A 20245-nucleotide genomic window follows, 5' to 3' on the forward strand; every position below is an offset into this window, starting at 1 on the left:
TGCTGACCCTTGACGTGACCATAGCTTCCAGCCCTGGAGAACAGAGCACTTGAATTATGGTGGAATAAACCATGACCTAACTCATCCTGCCTGATGAGCTAATCCTCTCTTCTATGCTTCCCCCTATGGTACTAAAATGATTTAATCAGCTCGATTTAAATCTTTTATACGAAACTGAGAACAAAAAAAGAAAGTATGAAAAGAATACGGTGTGACATTCATTTGAAAGAATGTTAAATGTATTATACATTTTCACTTATTTAGAACACTTTATGATCATTTGTTTATACTTATAAAACTAAGGTGTATGGTCTTACATTATCATCTTTCATACTACTGAATATAAACAGTTGAAGAATGTGAAGACCACATGATTTTCTGTTTGCCTTTCCTGTACATAATATATATATATATAGATATTGAACATGAGCATATACATGTAATTTATATTTAGCCTCAGTCTTTTTGAAGAAACAGTACTGTACTAAAATTTGTTTTGTTTGACAAAATGAGTAAATATTTCTCATTTGCTGTTCATGACATGTTGTGAACTAAATTCTGTATTATATATTTGTGTCATAATTCTATATTTAAAAAATATTTAAAGTTTACCAAAAGAAAAATTATGGGGATATATGACAACACACATTGAAGAACTATTTAACTCTTTGTCAACTTCGATTACAGCCAAATTTGAGAGGCAAAACATACACTTTTTGCAATGAATTGTAGGGTGTATTAAAGAAAAAGATGCAATGTCAAAGACCTTTTCCACAATTACTGAATTATAACAAGAAAAACCATAGAGCTGGACTTTACTAAATCTTGGGTGTTAAATTAATGAAAATACTCAACAGTTCTGTTCCTGCTCCATTCCCTCCCCAAGATCAGCCCACTTTCTCTTTTTTGGTGAAATGTTTCTTCTTCTTTTCATTTAACTTTCTGAAAACAGACCTTGAGCCTCAATCTGTCTACAAATTGGTATCCCACTCTACCATTGGTAATTTTTTCCATTTCCTAAATCTGGCTGGAGGTCTTCTCACTACTTATGTCCTCTAGGACAGTTCATTGCCCTGAAATCAAGTTCTTTTCCTTTTAGGCAGATTATGCTAATGATTGTCCAGAATACACAGGGAACAATGTAAATAGAAAACAAGAATTTGCAAGCCTAGGTTCTTGACTATAGCCCCTCAGGAAGAAGGTAAATGGACTACTAAATAATTCTCTTTAGCAGCAATAGCCTCCAATGAAGAGGCTCAGAATTCTACTTCCCATTAACAAAGGCCATTTTAATGCATCCAAACATTAGTGAAACTCTCTTTAAAGTAAGAGCTGAACAAGATTTTAAGCAAAACAAAAGGTGTTTCTTTGCCCACAAGTGGCCAGTACTTAGCTCTGCAGCTCACGCTATTGATTGACACCCAGTTTGCAGACTCTCTCTGTGTTAGTTCATGCTTCCTTAAATAGTTCCTCACAAAAGTGCACAAACACACTATTTATGTCCACGTACTCACATCTATACATGTATACATCTATATTACAGTGTATAATAATGTAGTAAGGTGAAAAATAAACATTATATTTAGAATGTATTAGTTTTATTAGGAAAAATTATCTTGTACTTTGAGAGCAATTTTCTGTTTTTATGATTTTAGCATATGTATATACACTGAAATATATATTTATATATACATTTATATATAAATATTCTCTTCAAAGTTTTAACTACAAAAATAGTTAGCATTAGTCAAATTGAACATTGCCTACTATTATTATATGCTGTCATAATATTCTTCAAGCACATGATTTTCATTTTCCTCCATTTCTGGAAACAATAACCTAAAAAGTTTTGCTCTTATAGATACTTTTAATTCCAGTCACAAGGTTCAATTATTAGCAAATAAGTCTGGGGTACATGTTCAATTACTGCCTCTGCTCCAGTTTTATTTTCAAATACTTGCATTTCAGATAATGAAAACAGTACCGTTATCTCCAGTTTCCCTTCATTATTAAAATGAAATATTCAAAACTAATAACATGAATTACATTTCTAAACTTCTAAGGCAATAAAGCACTCTGGCAATTTGGCTTTCCCATTTTTTTTAATACTAGTTCAATTTGCACAAATTTATCAGGTTTATGAAGCGATTTGTCACATAATATAATTCTACTTCCCACATCCATATTAACAGTCACAATGAGTAGCATAGACAACCAAGAGTAAAACAGTTGTTTAGTATTATTATACATTTCATAATTGTTAAAGTTACCCTTCCAACTATGTTTGTCTTAGGATAGTGCTATCATTATTTTTTTTTAACATTTATACAGACTGACAACAAAATAGGATGGCCTGGGTTGCAAATCAACAAGTAATGTAAAAGAGACTACGATTCTTCATAAAGTCAGAACAGGCAGTAGGATACAGTTACTGCCGTGAGATAAAGGTCAGCAAAGTCCCTCTAACAACATACTTTGAGTTTCTTGTTTGAACACTGGCAAAAACCCCAAATAAGCAATCATAAAGAACAGGATTTGAAATGCAGGTCTTTAGGGGTGATGTTCTAGAGCCACCACTGTGAAGGGGCAATAATAATAACATTTCTGGCTGTGTGCCAACACTTAAATACAGTGGTTTTATTTGACCCTACAAATCTATTTTAGAGACAAGAGAGTGAAAAGCCAGAGTAAAGTAAACTGCTGATGGTCACATAACTATCCGGGAAGTCAAGAGCTAAAAACAAATCATCTAATTCCAAACCTTAGGTTCTTTGCAAAAGCAGTTAAAACAAGACCTGTCCATACCAGACCTTTTCAATAGAGTATTCCGCACTAATAGAAATACGTATGTGTGTGTGTGTGTGTGTGTGTGTATATACACACACACACACTATATTGAACAGTATATATATGTGTGCGTATATATACTGTTCAATATAGTAGTATTAACCACACATGACTCTTAAGCATGTGAAAGGAGGCTGGCGTGAATGAAAAACTAAATTTGTTTTGTTGAATTGTTAACTAATTTAAATTTAAATTAGGACTGACAAAATGGCATAGGTTTTGTTAATCTCCCCTGGCAACCACACCAAAGCTGTGAAGGAAACGTGGAGCAAACAGCAAGCAGAGTCACCGGGGATCTAAATGACCAGAAGCCCTACAACTCGAGAAAGAAATCTACCTGCAACAGTAGAAGGTAGGAGGGGGCAGAGACCCGAGGCTGCCCCATTAGAGTGACTGAGTGGGACAAAGGGTATGGCAGTGGCAGTCAGTGGCAGGTGGCAAGGGCAGATGCCTTTCAAAGGGGCTGTGTCCCCAAGCAGACTTTCTTGGAGTGCTTTGAGCACCAACTCCAAGCCAGCTGCTAAACTTGGTCTGTGGCTGAACCTTCTCAGGACTGTGCCACTGAACAACTACTACACAAAGCCATTCTAATAAGACCAGAAAACTTAGAAGCTTTACTTAGTACATAGAAACAGACATGGAAAGGCAGCCAAAATGCGAAGACAAAGAAACAGAAATCATGAGAGAACAGAACAGAGATCCAGGAATAATGGAGTCAAGCAATTTAACAGAAGCAGAGTTCAAAACGCTGATTATAAAGATGCTCAATGAGCTTTCGGGAAGTGTAGATGAATTCAGTGAGAACTTTAACAAAGAGATAAAAAAAACACAAAACTGGAAATGGAAATTATAAAAGTCAGAAATGAAGAACACGTTATCTGAGATGAAGAGTCTATTAGTTGGAATAAACAGAGTGGATAAAGAAGAGGGTCGCGTCTATGGCCATGCTACCTTGAACAAGCCCAATCCCGTCTGATCTCAGGAGCTAAGCAGGGTCAGGCCTGGTTAGTACTTGGATGGGAGACCACCTAGGAAGAACAGGTGCTGTAGGCATAAAAAATAAGGGATTGTAAACTGACGAGGTCCTTGCAATCTGTGAGGTCAAGGGTTGCCTCGCCTAAAAAAAAATTTAAAGAAAAAAAAAAAAGATCGAACTGCCGACATAGAGGATGGGAAAGCTAAGGACATTCAATAAGACTGTAAAGAAAAAAGAAGCCAAGACTATAATAGTAACTTAAGGAGCCTATAGGACACTATTAAATGTAAAAATATCAGTGTCATAGGGGTACCTGAAGGAAAAAAAGACATCGAAGAGCTATTTGAAGAAATAATGACAGAAAACTTCCCTCATCTGGTAAAGGAAATAGACCTATAACCCAAGGAAGCTCAGAGTCCTAAGAAAGAGGAACCCAAAGAAGCCCACACCAAGATACAACATAATTGAAATGCCAAAGCTTAAATACAAAGAGGGGATCTTAAAAGCAGCAAGAGAAAAGCGGTTAGTTACCTACAAGGGAGCACCCATAAGACTGGCAGCTGATTTCTCAAAAGAAACTTTGCAGGACAGAGAAGGGCTTGGCGTAAAATATTCAAAGTGAGGAAAACCCAGGATCTACAACCAAGAATACTTTATTCATCAAAGCTATCATTTAGAGTCAAAGGACAAATTAAGAACTTCCCAGATAGAAATAAGCTAAGGGAATTTATCAACACTGAGCCAGTATTACAGGAAATGTTGGAGGGACTTCTTTAAGAAGAAAAAACATGTATCAAAAACATGAACAAAAATGGTAATAACTACATTCCTATCAACAAGTACCTCAAATGGAAAATAATTAGGTGCTCCAACAAAAAGATAAGGTAGCTGAATGGATAAGAAAACAAGACCCCTCCATATGTTGCCTACAAGAGACTCAATTCAGATTAAAACACACACACAGACTAAAAGGAAGGGGATGGAAAAAATATATTGCCTTGATGGACCTAGAGGGTATTGCCATGAATGGAGTTAGTCAGCTAGAGAAATACAAATATTACACGATTTCATATACAAGTGGAATCTAAAGAACAAAATAAACAACAATAACAAAAAAAGAAACTCTCAGATAGAGAATATTTTGAGGGTTACTAGATAGGAGTGGGGTTGGGAGTGATGGTGAAAAAGGGCAAAGGGATTGTACAAATGGATAGTTACGAAATAGTCATGGAGACATAAAGTGTAGCATAAGGAAAATAGTCAACGATGTTGTAATAAATATATAGGGTACTAGATTTAGTGGGGTGATCACTTTGTGAGTTACATAGATCTCTAATCACTATGCTGTACAACTGAAACTAATATATTATTGTATGCCAACTATAATTGAAAAAAACTCATTGAATTATATGACATAAATGTGAGCAACTATTTGTCTATTATATTTCAATACAGCCGAAAAAGTTACATTGGGCTATAGAGGACAATGCAGGCAACATGCTGTCTGTAGGTAGAGAATTGAAAGCTGATTGAATTACTCTCAGTTCCTTGAATATATCTAAATATGAGAATAAAAACACCACATATTAGATGAGGACATAATACCAAAATTTCTATTTTTGTCACATTATAAAGAAATCCCAATAGTACTCCTTAAATTTTACTGTACTCTTTTAAAATGTATGACATTTTACGGGGGTGGGGGACACATTTAATTTGACCATTATCCTATATCTGCAAACTAAAACTCTGGAAAATTACCTGTTTAATGAATAATGGTAATAGCTGGAATTCGTTAAGCAGAAGCACCTAATACATCATGCTTTCGAGCCCCACAATACCCAGTAAGATAGATGCACTTATCTCCATCTTACGTTCTGCCAAACAGAGACAAAGACTAGCAGTATAGCCACAATTCAAAAGGCAGTCTGAACCGGGATTTCATGCTTTAAGGATAATTTGTGGGGCTAGGGAGAGAAAAATAAATCAGAGGAATTTATCTTCTGCTTCTCCATAAATGACCTTTTGTGTTATGAGTCGGGTTTTCAAGACCCTTAAGAGTGCATGCATTGATTATTTCATAAACCTTTGGAAGGAAATTATAAATCCTAGCCACGTCTGAGGGCTCTCAATGTTCATCTTCCATTCAGACCATTTCTTGGGCCATCCATTATGATACATGTTTGTGAGAAGCATGTGTCCATGAGTGTTTGCCTGCATAAACATACACATACGCATATACATATTTACCAGATTTTACCAGCGTTTTCTTATAGGGATGTAAATTATGAATGACTTTTCTTTTTGCTCATCTGTATTTTTCCAATAGCTATACAAATAGCATGCACCTTTATAAACATAAAACCGAATAAATATCAAGGACCTTTAACATTAGTCATATAAAACCAGGTTCTAGGCTTGGGGATAAAGTATTAAAGAGAGCAGTTGAAAAGTCTCATTTTTATACAGCGATCATTCTAGTGGAGTGCAGCAAATGCTCAATACCACTGTATATTTCCTGGGTATTACTAGGCATTTTAAGGGCATATCACAAATTAAATAATGTTATAATTACTTTGGGACTCTGTAAGGTATTGAATAACATATATACATTTTCCTTTATTAGTATCTCAAAAACTGTAAAAAATATTTGTGAACATGACGGTGCAATGATCTTAACATTATTATTTGTAATATGCAATTATTAAGATATAATTTAAACTCTAAAAACTCCTTATTCAGGGTGAATAAATCTAAGAGTAAATATAGAAAATTTGAACACCAAAATTTTATTTAGAATATTCAGAAAGAAAAAGAAACCTGTATAATCAAGTCCAACATATTCAAAGCCATTTAATAATTAAAGGAGAAATTATAAGGGAACTTTTCCATTATGACAGTAATTTTATTATGAATTGGTACTTGAAGTTGTGGGGCTTTCTCCGGTTTCAGTGAAGAGTTTTTAGGGTTTCACAATAGAAGATTTAGTGGAGTAAAATAATTTGTGCATTATTACTACTACTAATTAGAAGTGTGAATTTGATACTACAAAGTCATAAGAAAGGTAATGGTTGATATAAATAAATGCAAGTTGATCAATAGATAGAAATTTTTTATCTTTATTTCTAGAGCATTTGTAAGGAAGTATGTAAGCTGCACAGACTATAGAGAATCATTATTATCAACAATAAAAGTGCATCAACATTAATAAATGTACAAATATATTTTAAATGCCTACTACATGTCAAAAATTTTCCTATCTCATAGTCACGTAAGCTTGGCACTCTGTCGAGTTTGTGTTTTTCAGAAATTTGTCTGCCCTTTTTTAGCATTGTGGAAACTAAAGTAGCTTATTAGAAACAAAAGAACAATAAAGGTACCTACAGTAAAAAAGTACACATACACACACGCGCACACACACACACACACACGTACACACACACATTTTTAATATCCTCAAGACGGTCCTGATAAGAGTAACAGTTTCTTCTCAGCACAATTAATGAAGTGTCTCTTTTGGCAAGAACATTCAGTAAAGTCATTTGGCAAAATAATGTTTTCCCAAAGGCTCAAGTACCTCATTTTCATTGTGCAGTTTTCTATTCTTAATTTGATTAAGTTCTTTATGGACAAAAAGGAATTATTTCTCCTTTTCTACCTAAAAGAAGTACTTGTGACTCTCTAGTTGTACAGAAAACATGAACATGGCTACATCTCACTAATGATATTATAGTTTATCAGCACAAATCAGTTAACCATTGCTACATCTGATGGACAATGAATGAGAGGGGACAAAAAAAGGTACATGAACTTTTTTAGAGTTGCTATTTTTCTCAATCCTACATATTTTCTGGACTCCTTTATACCTTTAGTCTCAATCTGCTTCACGATTGCCTCCACACCACTGGCAGTGTGATCATCTTCTGGCTAAAAATCCTATAATGGCTTTCCAATTTCTTCCGGATAAAATTCAAAACTTAGCATCCCAGACAAAACTCTTTACCATATGGCCTTGGCTACCTCTCTTGCCTCTTCTCCAGCCATCCTTCTCCAGTCATTTGATCTACCCTGGCCCAATTTAGCCAGGGCACAGACCCAGATCTCTCAGTGTTCACAGTAACTCTACCTTCCTCCAACCTCCTAAGGCCACTGGGACTCTGATCCTGCCAGGGCTACACCCCCAATCATCTCATAACTCTTATCACAGTTTCTGTCAGTCATGAGAAGCCCAGGACTCCTAGTTATCTTCAGCTTAAACCCATGCTTTCTATATGATTCATTTTTGCCAGTAGCACTAATACCATCTGACATGCTAAACATTTTTACTTATTTAACAGTCTTTCTCTCCCTACTAGAATGTAATTAACTATGGGGTGGGAAGAGTTCCAATTTGCTCACTGACATATCCCCAGAGATTTTAATAGTATGTGGCACACCAGAAGTGATTGATAAATATTTTTAAATGAGTAAATACTGAATGTCTTACAAATCATTAACTATCCTTTGATGAGACATGTTGTTTATATTTGAATAGAAATGTAAATGTTGTTTTCTCTACTTCGAATTCCCTTTGGTTCCTTTCCCAACCTCTATTTAATCTGGATAATTTCGATTTATGGTTAAAATCTTAGTCACGTGATCCTGATAAATACATCACAGCATTTATTTTATTGTAATATATCCGATCACCTAATTGTCTATCTTTTGCTTGGCTCTAAAGGATCCACAGCTTTCCTGTAGAATGCCTGACACACAATGTGTTTTTAAAAATGGATTGTTGGAAGCATGAATCAATGAATTAATAAAATGAATAATTAAATGGTAAAACTGGTCAATTCACGACATGCTCTGATGTAAAGGGTGCTAGGAAAATCTCTTTCTGCTCTGTAAAGCAACTAATAAAAAGTAATAACTGAAACTAATACATTATTGTATGTAACTATAATTTTAAAAAGTAAAAATATAAAAATTAAAGAAAAAGAATGACAAAAATCTTACACCAATTCATGGATAATAATGGACATTTATTATTACAGAATCGATATTTTGGATATTGCAGAGCCCAACAGGAATATATGGTATTGGTGTCTGAGCCAGTAATAAATCATAGTATATTCTCTTTTAATTACTATATTTTTAGATAAAGTAACAGTTACTAATAACTGCTATTAATTTCTACCTTATACAAAAAGAAAGATAATTTAGCTAAAGGTAATTAATTCCCAGAGTTTGTGCTGAGTTGGCACCTGAGAGTTGGGGAGGGGCAAGGTGGAACTAGCTATTCTACAAGAGGCAGATGGTGTGACTTTTACAAGGGATCCAGGGGTTGCTTCCCAGTTGCACACTCTAGTATCCCATCATACTGATCATTGCATTCCTGGCATTCATCGTAGCATATACTAATGACTTAGGGTAAAGCATTAGCTGAGGCTGAAGTAGTTGGGTTTTGTTAAAAGGGAAAAGGAAAGATCATTCAGAAAAGTACAGAGTTCTAAGTAAGCAGAGCATTTTTAAGTCACAGCCAACAGTTGGATAGGAAAAGCATCAGGGGTACATGGGTTAAGGAGACAGAATTTTCGACTATAGGCAGACTCTATAAACTACAAGGCATTGGGCTTAATTCTGTGGAACTCAGATTTTATCATCTTCTTCATGGCCCTGCCCAGGACCTGTGGTCTCATTAAGGGGATTTCAGAAGGGGTACCTCAAAAAGAGGGGGAAAGGCAGAGCGACTAGGACTCCTGTACTCATATCTCCCCTGCACCCCTTCCCTTCACCAAAGAAATTCTGCTTTAATTGGTTTTAAATAAAAGTTTAAAAAACATTCCACGAGATGACAGTAAAGTCCTGAAACTTGGAAACCCTGGAGTAATATATTTAATATAATTAAGCTTCTGTGTGAGAAATAACATTTTGGAGATGGGAAGTCAGGGCCCATTGGGAGCCATGCTAATTGACGGTCTATAATACAAACAATGAATGATGAATCAAACTGACACTGGCAGAATGTGAGAAGTTATCATGAATAATAGAAAGCATTTTGTAATTAGCGAAACATGAGGCACTGTAGAATAGGAAGAATCCAAAAATTTTAGAATTGGAAAATTAATAGATACTTGGGTTCCATTCACCAAGAGAGGAGATAGGAATAGAAGCAGGTTTGGGTAGAATATAATTATTTGACTTTTAGACACATCTAATTTTACTCCTTATGAAGGAGTCCAGATGAAGATCTCCATCAAGAATATAGCTAATATTCTGTGAGATGAAGTAAATGTTCTGGATTGTACAGGGAATAATTGAGGCATTTTTGTATGATGTGAAAAAATGTCATCTGTTAAGAAAGAAGGAAGACGTGAATAACCTAAAAAAGCTTTTAGAAGTTTAACTCGATTGATTTAGCTAAAAATATCAAAAATAAATACATTTTATAATAGATTTTTTTTAAACTGAAGAGGTGTTAAAGCCATGTTAATACTAGGTGTTAGCAACTTGTAGTGGCAACAGTCTGCATATTTATGAAATTTCTCCCTGGTTATGCTCAGTGTTCAAGTTATAGGAACTGAAATACGAGATCACAATATAGATTCATCATTAAGAGTTTATAAGCCACTTGCAGAAAAACGAAGTTTCTAAATGTATGAACAATTCTGAAGAGAGTAGTTCAAGTGATAGATTTTAGGGGTAAAGGTAGGATAAGAAGTTGGTCATTGGGCTAGCAGAGATAGGTGAGAAATTAAGAAACTGACATTTACAATAAATAAGAAGAGATTATGAGAAAGATGGTACATTAGGAATATCTTTAAATATTAAAAGTCCAACATAGGAACAGTAGAAGTAATCACCTTATACTTAAATAGGTGATAAGACACACTTACATTGCAACAAAATGTTCCAAAAAATAAATCATCCACTACACAAAATGCCAGATGGATCATTAGGTATTACAAGCTCAACAAAATACATCTACACACACAACCTTTATACTCATTTATAATTATTTAAAATTTTTATTCTATAAAAACTATTTTTTTACTCTTACCATATCTCCTATACTTGATTATCATTCATTAACAAGAAGAGTTTTTTTTTTCATTATTAGTTTTACTTTTTATTGAGAAGGCTTTATTATTCAGTTGATATATAGAGTCAAGAAGAGCTACCATATTCCCAATAAGATTATGGAAGTGAAATATGGTGAACTGTAAAAGGGGATAAACAGAGCAGATTATAGCACTTCTCTATTCAAAAGTTATTCGTGATTTCCAACCACAAATACATCTTATGTAGATGACTTAGATTATTGCAAAGCAATGTTCTAGAAATAAAAATACATTTATTTTTCGGTTTCCAAGTCAAGGATACCCCAGGCCTTGAAAAGTCTATTGTTGTCTAGTGTTTCATATTACCCAGAAAGAAAAAAAATATCAAAGGTTAAGTCTGAAACGTATGCAGGGTTAGAAACAATCCTACAAAGAACACTGTGCACTTATGTTTTTAAATAAGGAGGCCAAGTTTTGAAAAGGAATCACAGTTTATTATTGCTGCATAAAGGTTACATAGCTTCTCTTACAATTCCTTTCAAGTAGGTCTGTGCAGAATACGTGATTGTCCCAAATGAAGTAAGAGCTATTATTCCTTATTATTTTTTTCTATTTTGAAACCTGATTTGATTTCTATTCCTCATAAATTTGGCATTTCTTATGTAGTTCTATATGTTAGATGAAAAAAAAGAAGGTTTGAGATTTGAATTTCTGGGAACACTAATTAATTTATGTTTTCTATCCTTTCTGACATTAATTGCTCAGACCGTAAACATATCAAAAAATGTTTCCCCCTTTCCATTCTCAAAACCCAAAGCCAGTATCACTTCATGTAAAATTAAATAAGGAACACTGTTGTTATTTTATTCAGTCTAAGGTGCAGTCCATTTAAAGCATGAAATGGAGAAGTGGGAAGTTTTAATTTCTAGATCACTATAAGCAATTGTCTCACTTTAAAATGATCAGCCATGAACACTGGTAAGCTCTGACATCACACTTTAAGGACACACCAAATGGAACTCATTCAGAGAAAAACAGCACACGTGAGTTCTCTCAATCGATTCATGATATGAGAGGAATTATTTTAGGAACTAAAAAATTATATGGTTAAAGTTAAGGATAAATACTAATTGTTACAGAATTTGAAGGGATCAAATATATCATGTGGAAGGTGGTGTATACTTGTTTTAAAACTAACTTGGACCATCATCTGATTGCTCTAGGGAAAATATATTTCATTAACAGAAGGGGGAGGCAGCACAACATAAGGCTTAATACTGTGGACTTTTCATCAAATTGCCCATTTTCTTTATGCCTGAACCACCTATTTCTCAATTATAGGTTTTAAATTTTTATTTACCAGAGTGCCAGTTACTGAACTTCCTCTCATTGCTTTACACACATTTCGATATTCTACTTTGTGATGCTCGAGCTGGAAATTTCTGGACCAGTGGCTCTCTTGGGATTCCCTAGGCCATTTTCAGGGGATTTGTAAAATCAAAACACTTTCAACGATGATTCTGAGATATCATTTGCTTTTTTCACTCTCATACTCTCATGAGCACATAGTGGTGTTTCCAAGAGGCTACATGACATATGGCAACACAGAAGCAGGAAGACAGTTCTCTTCCATGAAGCCAGACATAAAGACATAGTAATAAAAAAATGCCACTCTTCTCAAAATATTTTTTAAAAAGTCATTCTCATAAAGATACGTTATTTTTGTTAACATGCAATGGGTTGCTCATTATTATTTTTAAAATGTCTCATCTCTAATAATGGCAGATAGCAATAGATGTCACCCACATAAACAAAGCTTTTTGGGGTCCTCAAAATTTTTTAAGGTCCCAAAAAAGCCCTGAGATCAAAGAGTTTGAGAAACACTGCTATAGACTACATTTCCCCCCTGCCAACTAGAAACCTGTGGGATTCAAGGGGGCACTACAGAGACATTAGAAGGAAAGACAAGGGGCTAGTTTCTGCTTATTCCACACCGAGAAAGGCACAGTGAGCTCCAGTGACAGGGTCCTGCACGGATCATGATGATTCTTTGAAGAAGTCTGATATCCAAGGTGCAGGCCTTTCCTTGAGCTTCTGAGCTACCAACACCAGCCAAGAAGTATCCCCTTCACAGACATCTAAGGGCAAGATCTGCCAAACAACACTCTACCCGCTCAGAACTCTGCAGCTCAGCTCAAAGAGGTCCTTCCTTTAAGCTTCTGGGTTTTGATTATTCCAAACTAAGAGCATCATGTGCTTCTACCTCTGCATTATCTCAATGTTTGTTTGTGCTTTTTCAGCACTCCAATATTGTTTAACCAATTTCCTATCTCACATAGATTTCTATTTTCCTGAATGGATGGAGATTGATAAAATTAGCAACAGATATTAATTAATGTATTAGTCATCTCTAAAGAGCTACACATAATGAAAGCTCTAATCACCACTATGGTGACAAAAATTTAATTAAGTATCCAAGAGAAAAATCAAAACACTTTTCTGATGTTACAAACATAAAAATGTGAAAGTATATTGATAATTTCCACAACTGACATTAAATGTTGTCTAGACATAACTGCTTTGTGTTTACATATATATATAGCCATATATATATATATGTATATATATATATATATACACATATATATATATAATTCAATCGTTTAAAAGACCACTTTTCCTTATTTGATGAAAGTATCATTTAAAATTATTACCTAAACACAGACTTCTAAAACACTAAATGACAAGTGATGGGTAAAGATAAAGTATATTTTATCTAATGTTTAGGATTTATTATCTTGGAGACATTTTAAATACTTTACAGACTCAATATGAAAATATAAATCTTGCAACAAAGATGAATTTTAAGCAAATCAGCTCTTCTCTTATAAAGAACTTGATATTGATTTTCCCTTTGGGGTTTTTACTGTATATAGATTTTTTAAGTAAATAATTAAACTTACCACCCGAAAGGAGAGCAGGCTTACTTTTTACCATTGGACTAGAATGAGGAAACTTGTTGCTAAATGACATGAATAGGTGTGCTGTGAAATCATCGGGAAGCTCAGCTTCCAGGAATGTCTTCATAAATAGCTTGAAACCTTCAAAATCTATTGTCTGAAAAAAAAATTATATTTAAAGACTCAGCCAATGTTAAGATGTTATAACACTATGTTCAAAATCATCACCAATAGAAATTACCTCATTTTTATATCCAAATCTATAAAAGGTAGGTGACTAAAAACAGATCTGGCAGTTCTAGTCTGACACTGGTAATTAGATGCATATGTCTTACCTGTGGTGGTGTAGCAGGAAAAACAGAAGCTTTCCATCAGACAGTTCTGTATGACTTTAAAAAATGTACTCTTTGAAACTTAGTTTCCTTCTCTGTAAATTGGGAATAATACTCCTAATCCCACACATTTGCTGTAATGATTAAATCAGACCATTAAAGTGAACATGCCAATGCAGAATCATGAAGACTCCAAAGAAAGATATTTCTCTTATCTATTTTCTTTGTTTCTGATGATAAATACTGTTTTAACAACTGGAAATAGTAGTTAACATTCAAGTTTCACCCTAACACCAAAGATCAACAGATAAAAGTTCCAAAGTGAAATTCTAAAATTTGCGATGCAGACTTTCTTAGAAACCTATTTCAAGATCCTTGTCTAGTCTTATACACTGCAGGACTATAAAAAAGTGACCATTTCTTTGGAGAGAACCATTACCACGTTAAGAGTCCTCTTGGGGAAATGGCGACAGCAGCCACTTTCTATTTTCAAGCTAATAAGACGATTTTACAGAAGCTACCCAGAGAGCTTGCTTTCTCCAAGCAAGGAAAGTCAGGGGGCCAGGAACTGAATCTCTCCTGGGAAATTAGGGCAAAGGCAAGTGAATGGTACTATATTAGGCTTGGCCAACACTCCCTGTGACTTCAGGAACAACAGTGCATATGTGTTTCCTTTGAAATAAATGTAGACCACATGGAAGAGAAGGCCAGTGAAGTTGTATTGGGTCCTATCTAGTAAGCCATTTGAAGAGACAGAGAGACCTACAAAGAAGAAACTGGAATAAAGCCACATATGTCCAGATCAAGAGAGTACAGGGACAATAGGCCTCATAGGAAGAATTTGAAGGGCATTTTTTTCCCCCTCATCCAGTTTAATGTAACTGAGATTAATTAAAAGTAGGACACACACACACACACACACAAATATTTGGCAGACTGATGTTCTTAATTTTGTTCAAACTCCTGGCAGATGAGCATAAAAGTAATTCGTTAAACTGATATTTTGGATTAAAAAGTCTGTTTTTCATATATAATATTGGGGTAAGGTGGTAGATAATAACCAATTTTATTATTGTATTATTTTGAATAAACCTGAAATGGAATATGACATATAAGGATATCATTAGAGAAAGTAAATTTTCATTGATCAGATCATGTGTCAATTAAGTATATGTACTATGTATACTTTTGTTCCTCATATAATCTCAAGACAATTAAAAAAAAAAGCCAAAAATCTTCACTTTGTTTATTAATGGTTCCAAGATTCTGCCTACACCTTCATGTGATATTCTCAGTTTAGTTTAGTCTGCATTTTTTATTCATTTTCAGGTAGGCACTTCAGATGTTTATATTTGTGGCAATAAAAAGATTTCATTTTATTCTATATTTAATAAATCATCACTACCACAGATTATTGTAAATTCCACTTATGAATGGAGCCACATACCTAAAAACTATAAAAACTATAAAAAATATAAGAACAGCCTCAAATAACAAGTACTTTCAAAATGCATTTTGCCACAGTGAATAAAGCTAAGGTTTTAAAATATGCAGATAAGGCCAACAGCCAGACTGCTGTGTACAAATAAGTATTCCTGAGTAGGGGCACCTATCCTTACTGCTATGGCTCCTTAGAGACGTCCTGTTGAAAGAGAAGTAATCCACTTTCAGTTGGATGAGTCACCAACATTGAGAGATATATCTATAAATTTTAAACATGTATAAAAATCCACAGGTAACAAAGAGTTAATTTTATTGCAAAGTTATAGGAAGTTTATTTGATGAACATATACCTAGGCTTTGTGGTTAGAAATAAGGTTGTATATAGTTCCTCTTCCTTCTGTACCCCAAGCCTTTTGGCATCAGCAATGTCTCAGGAACAACAGATGGTAGGAGTATAGTTTTGAAGTCAGACTACACTACCTGGATCAACTCTCGGATCCAATACCTTCTCCCTGTATGATGGTGAGCAGGTATGGCACCCCTCTTAATAAAAATAACTCAGTCCTTTTTTTTTTTTGCGGTTATCAAGAAAACTTTCTTAACTTTCTCGCGTCACAGCACTCCCTTGCTCAGTAAGTAAAAAACAGCTTAGTTTTATTCTCTGACAGCTATAAGCCTTTTCTCCATATAAAATCAACTATTCAGGGTTATTGCTTAAATGTAATATAAAATTGATGTAAACTGATATAAAGAGTACTTAATGTACCCTTGGGCATTTAGTATGCATTTAGTATTTAGTATGTAAAGGAATAAATAAAAGGAAGCAATGGTTTGTGGTCAGATAGATTTTTTATTATCTTAATCGGCTCTGTTCTTTATTGTTCCAGAAAACTGAAAAATTTACTGCACTTTTCCAAATCAAGCCTGCAATTATTTTGGATCTTAGATATTTTGCTATAATTGTTCTGTATCAGGCAATATTGGCAAATTACTGCTTTCAGAAAGCAAGCATTTAAAAATAGATTGTCTTACTTTAAAAAATAAAAGCCTACTACAGACATAAGAGTAGAATAAAAATTTCCTTTCTTAAATGATTTCTATCAGATGATTTCATCCTATTTACCACTGAAGTTTTACTGATGAAATAAACTTTCTTCAAAATCTTTACAGTGTTGATGGGAGCAAATTTCCTTTCTCCTACATTTCTTGTCATTACACACCATTTACAATGTTGCAAAACTCAAACTTCTTTAAAGTTAAAAATATTAGTGGCTTCAATGTCCAATTCATTGAGGAATTATTCTTCAATGTCTTTCCTGGTTAACCCATCTCCTTCTTTTCTTATTAGGAAAAAATTTTCAAATCTCTTCTAAAATTCTATGCTGTTTAAAATAGCAAACATTTCTGTAAGTGGATAGACACTGTCCTTGATCTATATATTTTCTATATCTCATGATTTAACAGAATATTTCCAAGTTTAGGTATTGTATTTTTTACTACTGTTATGAAGCAGCATTCAAACTGATTTTTGAAGATCATGACCTTTAAATAGAATGAGATCATTTATATGCATATCAATGGAAACTCTAATGAAAAAAGTGGGTCACACTTAATTGAATTGGCTGTAAGCTCAGAGATACATACACCAAACAATTTTTAAAATTCTGAAAACTGTTTTTTCAATTTTTTTTTTTTCTGTAAGTAGCATCCATAGACTATTTAGGGAGATAACATAGAAAATCTGTAAAGAATACAGACTGATGAAGCTGCTCAGATGTTGTTGCCAAATTGGCACAAATTCAAAACACATTTCTATATGCTTTTCATTATGATATCTGACCATCTGGACCCTTTGTTTTTAAATCCCTATTAATACTAAATATATGGCACTACTACTCATCCAAATGATTCAAAGCGAGTGAAAATAAATGTCGTCATGCTATCATTACTTTATTTTGGCAGTCTTAGGATGGAGATTTTCTTGTACTTAGCAAATATTCACTGTGCACCCACTTTGCACTAGGTTCTGCTCTACGTGTTTGAATAAAAATGTTACTAGAACATGCAAAAGTCCTTCCATCAGGGGTTTATCTACTAATAAAGGGAATAAGAAAACAACGGTGTTGTAGGAAAAATAAAGACAAAGGTTAATATACTTGGTGGGGAGTGGGGGAGATATGCTTGCAGTTTTAAATCTCATGATCAGAAAATGAGAAAATGTTCTTTGAATAAAGATTTGAAGGAGATGTGGGAGAGAGCTTTGTACATATTTGGAGAAAGAGCATTCCAGATAGCCAAAACAGGTAGCGCAAATGCCCTGAGGTATAAAGAGGCTCCTGTTTTAGAGGGCTTTCTAAAGGAGCCAGTGAGGAGAAGCAGGAGACTGGAGCAGGAGTAAGGGAGGACTGGAGTAGTAGGCGATACTGTCAAAGACCTGATCTTTGAAGTTGTGTAGATGGGGCAGATAATGAAGGTTATCGGACCATCAATAGTTTTGATTTGATGGTAGAGTGAGAGGAATAGTCATTGGAGAGTTTGCAGAGGAAATCACATGATTTGAGAGATTTATTAATTAGCTGTGTATACGTTTGTGTGAAAATCTGAAAATTGAACTTAGATTATCTTTTGTTTGATGTAAAGGAAGATTATTACGGCCACATGATCCTGTTAATTAATAAATGGTCTTTAAAAGACAAAAATTAATCACTGAACTATTATAGATTAAGCAACTAGCTAAAACCATGAACAAATAATTGACTTTAACTCGTTTCTTAACAAGTGTTGATTGAGTACCTAGTATGCGTACAATAATACTATGTTAGCTACTGGGCAAAAGAACATGGCTAACTTTCTGAGATTTCAAATACATCTTTGTGATATGAAAATATTTTCAGGAAAAACTGCATTTTTAAATGTCTCATTTCTTATGTTTATCTTTGATTGTTCATTAATTGATTGTTCATTAGTTGAGAGCTGCTTGACAGTCCCCTAAAACTGCCATGGAGAAACACCCTCTATAGTGGAAGAGTAAAAATTGTGAAAACCTGGAATTTTTAAAAATTACTTTTGGCAAATAAAAAATTGTTTACCACGTCAGAGGCACATACTCCATTAATTGTAGCTTTACCTAAGACTAACAATTATTAAGACTCAGTAGAGAGGAAATTAGACATGTATATTTTAGTAAAGGATGTTAAATAGCAAGAATAACAAATAGTGCTACTCCCAGTTATTTTAGCATATAATTACAAAATGCAAACGATGGATTGGAAGAATTTTAAACAGAATGTTTTTATTGTGATTTTCAGTATATCTTATAATCAAGGATCTGTATCCAACTAAGTTTTGCACTTCAGTTAGCATCTGTTTCAATCTATTATGACACTATCTTGTCTATTTTTCAGTGCTGTCATTAGGACAGTTGTAAGCTGTTACTGAAGCACACATAAATTCTGATCTTTTTAATCCATTTAGGCCCAAATCTACCAGTGTGAGTACTCTGAGGGGTGGAAGTCCAGGAAATTCTCAGTCAGTGAGTAAGACTGAAGGACTGAGGTTTTCCAAATGGGTTGAGGAATCCACTAATTGTTTTTAAGGCTTAAGAATTCCCTGAGTTAAAGTATTTTGTCAACAATTTGTAAAATATATGTATTAGTTCGACACTCTTTGATAGCAAAGATCGTCTTCAACATTTCTATTTCTCCCAAAGGACCAGACGCAATATCTAGTGTATTTTATAAATGCAGTAAATACACTGAGATATAATTCAATAGCTTCTTTCTATTCCAAATGCTTTTCTCACTTTTTGTATGTTTATCTCTGATAGGTGGCTGTTTTATGCCAAACTCCTTAAAATTCCAATCTCTCCTTATAACCTTTTTAGTCAGTGATATGTTCTATTATCTATAAATTGGAAGATGATTATCAGATATTTGATTAAAATGTTTGTTGCATATAATGGAAACACTATATAAATGTCACTGTGTTTTAGGAGCTGTGCTAAGTATATTAATATGTATTCTATATTTTTAATCTTCACAATTACCCAGTGAATAGATGCTATTATCACTCCTATTTTATAGATGAGGAAATTGAGGCTCAGAAAGTTAAATAAATTCCCCAGAGTCTAAAAACTGCTAGTTAGTACCTAACTTCAAAGTCCACTGTGTTATAGTTAATCAACATATGATTTTATGGACAGATTTTCTAATATTCATATATAGTACAAGATAATTTGCCACCAGTTTATCACTAGCATCTCTATTCACAGGCCTATCAATAATCCTTTGACACTCCAAATGTAACCTCTTAGTTTTGACCATATATCTGAAATGCGCTCTAAATCTCTCCCCGGCCTCCATTATAATCCTCATTGTCATTCAGTTTTCATCACTTGACTATGCTGCTTTAATAACTCAGAACTGGTATTCTCTTCGACTTAGTCTATTGTTCACATTGCCTTTGGGGGTATTTTTCTAAGTGAAAAATTTAACTTGTTGATCTTAAAAGATATTATTTATAATATTTTACCTATTAAAAAAAACTTGTAAAATCCTTAGATATTCTAATCCTTTCTATCCAAATCTTTAGATTTATTTTCCCCTAGTATCTTTCATTGCTCTGCTCAAAAAAGCTATTTCTGAT

General features: G+C 34.0%; 1 protein-coding gene and 1 pseudogene across 7 annotated transcripts in view; one reads left to right on the top strand and one right to left on the bottom strand.

The window, feature by feature from the left end:
• DGKB (diacylglycerol kinase beta) overlaps positions 1-20245 on the bottom strand; it is a 581858-nt gene that overhangs the window by 434074 nt on the left and 127539 nt on the right. For 6 of the 7 annotated variants that reach the window (XM_039862429.1, XM_039862425.1, XM_039862430.1 and 3 more), the window contains one exon: positions 13830-13983. In XM_039862429.1, the coding sequence (XP_039718363.1) occupies positions 13830-13983 (154 nt within the window). Of the gene's footprint in view, positions 1-13829; positions 13984-18449; positions 18471-20245 lie in introns of those variants that run through there. The other variant, XM_039862431.1, reaches the window with a different exon arrangement.
• Positions 3782-3900, top strand: LOC120602533 (uncharacterized; annotated as a pseudogene).

This window comes from Pteropus medius, unplaced genomic scaffold (assembly GCF_902729225.1).
Source record: "Pteropus medius unplaced genomic scaffold, Ma_sr-lr_union100, whole genome shotgun sequence".
NCBI classification, from domain to species: Eukaryota; Metazoa; Chordata; class Mammalia; order Chiroptera; family Pteropodidae; genus Pteropus; species Pteropus medius.